The sequence below is a fragment of the Triticum dicoccoides genome, chromosome 6B (genome assembly GCF_002162155.2).
Source record: "Triticum dicoccoides isolate Atlit2015 ecotype Zavitan chromosome 6B, WEW_v2.0, whole genome shotgun sequence".
NCBI lineage: Eukaryota > Viridiplantae > Streptophyta > Magnoliopsida > Poales > Poaceae > Triticum > Triticum dicoccoides.
The window spans coordinates 573,534,658-573,539,216 of NC_041391.1; the positions used below are offsets into that span (position 1 = coordinate 573,534,658).

The 4,559-nt window shown below is 51.8% G+C and overlaps 1 protein-coding gene across 1 annotated transcript; it reads left to right on the plus strand.

Moving 5' to 3' along the window:
- Positions 1 to 972: 972 nt before the first annotated feature.
- On the plus strand, positions 973 to 3,002 carry LOC119325397 (protein TIFY 6b-like). The gene is made up of 6 exons (XM_037599150.1): positions 973 to 1,262; positions 1,336 to 1,451; positions 1,578 to 1,650; positions 1,747 to 1,933; positions 2,016 to 2,079; positions 2,400 to 3,002. Exons 1-6 carry the CDS (start codon positions 1,083 to 1,085, stop codon positions 2,581 to 2,583), a joined length of 804 nt encoding a protein of 267 aa, XP_037455047.1. The 5' UTR covers positions 973 to 1,082; the 3' UTR covers positions 2,584 to 3,002.
- Positions 3,003 to 4,559: the final 1,557 nt, after the last annotated feature.

Below are 4,559 nucleotides of genomic sequence, written 5' to 3' on the forward strand. Positions count from 1 at the left end.
AAGATGTTTGCTTGGCTAGCCCTGTAAGATAGGTGTTGGACGGCTGGCGGATTGTAGTGCCGGGGCCTCTCGCATCCACATGCATGCCCCTCATGTGATCAGGAGCCTGAGTCTCTACAACATAACTTGTCGGGATGTGTGTTTGCTCGGCAGGTTTGGCACGCAGTCTTGGGGCATGGGGGCTTGGGCATTGGATGCTTGCACCCGAGGAGGAGTTGCTTTGAGGAGGAGTTGCTTCAATGATGGTCTTCCAAGAGCACATGTACGCAGGTGGACAGAGATGCTTGGACCGGTATCATCTTGGTCACTTGGACCATTTGGATGCATGAGAATGAGTGGTCTTCAATAGGGCCACTGCCATAGTTAGCGTAGTGCTGCAACGAATCCATAACTAAGGGGGCAACTAGAGTACTACATCACTGTTTAGAGATAGATGTTTTGGGTAATTTTTAATGCAGGTGGACAGGTTGAACGGTAGTGAGTAGTCCGCATGTCGTTTTCTTTTTTTGGCCTCCATGCATATGTACATGCACGCGTTGTAGCCCTTGTGCGTTGTAACTCGCCATTCTCGGCTTTCCTTCTACGCATGATATGTCTCCCACGACCTATCCTTGGAAAAAAATATTTACCAACAAGTGTACCATTTTTATATAACGGAAACAACTTAGTATAGTCGTGATTCTTGTTATCAGATAAACTGCTTATATTACTACAGTAGAATAGAACTATTAAAAAACACGGAGAGATTATGTTGGTTAATGTGAGGAGGTGCTTCGAGATCTTTGTTGCGAAACCACCTGCCGTGCTTCCCGGCCGGCACCGCGCATGCAGCTCACGCGCTGAGGTTTCTCGGCCGGTGTGGTGTCGTCATCCCTGCGCTATATGCATGCATGCTCTTAAAAAACGCTACATGCACGGGCCTATATTTGCATCCGCATCACAATTTAGAGGAGCCCTCCTCGGACCGATCTGCTCGCCTCGCGCAGAATTTTCATCCACCCGCGCAAGGCAGATTGAGAACGACGACCGGCGACGACGCAGGCGCGTGCGTGTTCGTCTTCCCCGATCGAGCCGTAGCGCGGATGGAGATGGACTTTCTGGGCCCACGATCGGCGCCGCGGCATGCGATGCCGCTCGTGGCGCGACGCGATGCCGAGGACGACGGCGAGCCCTGGCGTCTCGCTTCACCGGCACACTTCGCGTATCCGGACGTGTGCGCGGCGGCGGCTCATCGCCACCACCCGACGGCGCCGTCGTACCAGGTCCGTCCGTCTGTTTACTCTGCCGATCTGCCTGCCTGACCGATCTCTCATCCGCTGGGTTAAATGACTTCAGCTGCACGCGCCGCCGCCGCCGCCTCTGCATCCCCAAGCCTTCCCGTGCGCCATTCCCGCCTCGTCCCTGCAAGGCCCGCAGGTAGTCCACCGTGCAGCGTACTCGCCCGATCGGAGGTACGTGATCGACGCCACCCTTTAATCCGCCAAAAGATCCGGTGCGGTTTACGCCCACCGGCGCGGCCGCCACCGGGGGAGATGCAAGATCGGGAGGTAAATCGTTGGTTTCGAGTGTCAAAACAGGTGCTCCGCCGCGCAGCTGACGATATTCTACGCAGGTTCAGTGCATGTGTTCGACAACGTGACGAAGGAAAAGGTAAATCTTTCTCACAGCAACTCTGTCGACGATCTTACACTGAAGCAATGTGATGTGACCGCGCATTGCTGAAGATGTTGGGGGTGTCCTGCGCAGGCCGAGCAGATCACGTTCATGGCCGCGAAGGCAGCTCAAGCAGGCCGCAGCCCTCCCCTTCGTCGGGCGCTGCGGCAATCGGAATCTGCTCCGGTCCCCGACGAAAGAAAGCAGATGCCACTGGCGAGAGCTTGCAGCGATCCTGTGCACCCTTCGCCACAGGCATTGTTTATGCTGCCGCATAGAGGTTGCTACCTGTTCAAGTTATATATGCTAGCTTCATTTTGCCTTGCACTGACGTGGTGTTTCTCCTGCTGCTGCTGCTGCAGATGTTCCGCTGGCCAGGAGTGCGTCCCTTGCCCGCTTCCTCGAGAGACGCAAGCGAAAGCAAAGGTACTGATGGTTGGCCCTGGCTCTACCTTGCTAACTGGGGCTAGCAGGGTTTGAACTGGCTTCTACTAGTAGCTAGTGAAATATTGTGATCGAAACATGAAAATTCAACTTCTACCACGAAACACAACTCTACAAAAAAGAAATAACAACAGACGAATCAAATTCGGTTGTGAGTTCCGCCTATTAACACTATCGTCTTTCGATGCAAAAATTTTTATTTTTGTTCCTCAAAAAGAAATAACAACAGACGAATCAAAAGTGTAGGTTTTGAATCTTGAGGCATATGACAAATCCGAAGAACTCCCCTTTGTTTCTTACAGGACAGCAAATGCAGCAACGCCTTACTCTCGTAGGGAGATATCCCCTGGTAGCGTGGACACTTTCCGCATGGTCTCGCCAGGAAGCACAACACTATCCGGCAACACCGAACTGTCATGGTTCTTCGGAGATGAAAAGCTGGGAAGCCGCGACGAGGAGGCGCTGGACACGGAGCTCAAGATGTAGCCGGTGCACAAGCCCTCGCGCCGAGCGTCCCTCAATAATCAAGCCCGAATTTTGGATCAAGTTGTGTAGACGGTTGGGCTGATGACAAACAAAACCTTTTGGTGCGTTGGGCGGCAAGATCTTAGCGTAGCCTTCTTCTTCTTCTTTTGGTTTTGCCTTTCGGGTTTGGCGACGATGTTTGCTTACAGTTTCTCTTGAAACTGAAAACATCATCATCGCCCTTTTCGGCTTTTTTTATTTACGGGCTTCTTCAGATTGTTCCTCAATCTGATTAAGAATCCTGTAGTTTTGGCCGGTGAGAGTTTTTTGTTTTCTTTATTTCTTTTCTTCCTTTTGAAACGCCAGCTGATTTGATGTATCTCATAACTGTTAACACTACTGCTGACTGCAATCAACAATTTTTGGTCGTCGTTTTTTCATGCCGTAATGAGTCTGATGATCTTAGGTGAGCAATATTGGCATCCTGGCCCTAGTGGCCTACACTCGTTTCAGTCAATGAAATTGGGGGCGAACCCTCTACATTTTGACGTGTAGAGGTTCGCCCCCAATTTCATGTTGTTGCTTAGCTGATGATTATGATAGTTCACTATTTGAAGGTTCCCCCTTATCTGATTGCTTCTACTAAACGGCCGCGCTACGCATCGGATGGTAGATGAATTGTAAACATCAACCGCCTCCTGCACCGTTGAATTGTGGCACGAATTTCAACAAGGTGATGTTGTGCAGCTCGCTCTACAACACGAAACCACCGAAGTGTTATTTTTGCTCGAAACAGAAACTCTATTGTGTTCCAACATAGTTCTTGTTGCAGAAATATTTGGAAGAGAGGTGGTGTTGCAGCATATTTCTGTTTTCTTCACCCATTTTGCAACATATATGATCTTGTTGGAGGACTTCTGCAATGGAGGTGGTGTTGCAGATTTTTTTTTTCGTCTTCACCTTTTTTTGCAACGTAAACAATGTTGCATGAGGGCTTTTGCAATGTTGCGGGAATTTATGTCATGCGCCACCTTTCCTTGCAACATAAGCATGTTGCAAGTGGGATTCTGCAACATGAATGATGTTGCAGGAATTTATGTCATGCATCCGCTGTGTGAATCGAGAAAGGGAAACGAGGAAGAAAAATGAGTACGGAAACGATTCCATAAAACTACCTTGTGTGACACGTGTCCCTATGGGGCCCACCACTGCTTTATCTCCTTCATGCTTTATCTCCAGCTCTCGTCCAGTCGTTCCATTTTTCTTCCTCGCTTCCCTTTCTCGAGTCGTTTAGGCCTTATTAGGTTCACAGGAATAGTAAACGTGGGAATTGAAAGAGCCAGAGGAATGACAAAGGAATAGAAGTGCAAAACTAAGAGCATCTCCAGCCGTTGGCCCCCAGGGGACGTCTAAAATCGCCACCTAGGGGTGACCCGGGGCAAAAAGTGGGCCTGGGGCGAGTTGGCCCCCTGCCGCCGGCCCCAGGCGTGAAAAAACAAATAGTCAAACTTGGGCTGAAACATGCCACTTTTCGGCAAACATGGGCTTTTATATTCGCAAATTTGGGCTAAAACACGCCATTACATATAAAAACTAGTCAAAAAAACTTGCTGAAGGCCGAGAAGTCGCCGTCGTCGCCGCCATCGTCGGCCTTCTCCTCCTTGACTCGGGCGCCCCTGCTGGACCCCTCCCCGGCTGGTGGCGGCGGCGGCGGCGCGTCGTTGTCGTCGTCGCTCTCGTCGATGATGACGACGCCGCCTTCGTCGCGGCCTCGGCGGCGCTGCGCGAAGCGCTCTAGGGCGGCGCGCTGGCGCTCCCTCGCCATCTTCAGGGAGTCTTGGCGCGCCCATTCAAGGGTCGCGTCGTCGTCGAGCTCGACCTCGCCGTGCTCCGCCTTCACCGGCGCCAGCAGCCCCGGCTCTGTCTTCACCGGAGCCAGCCTCGGCTCCGTCTTCACCGGCGCGAGACCCGGCTCCGTCTTCGGCTTGACGAAGCGC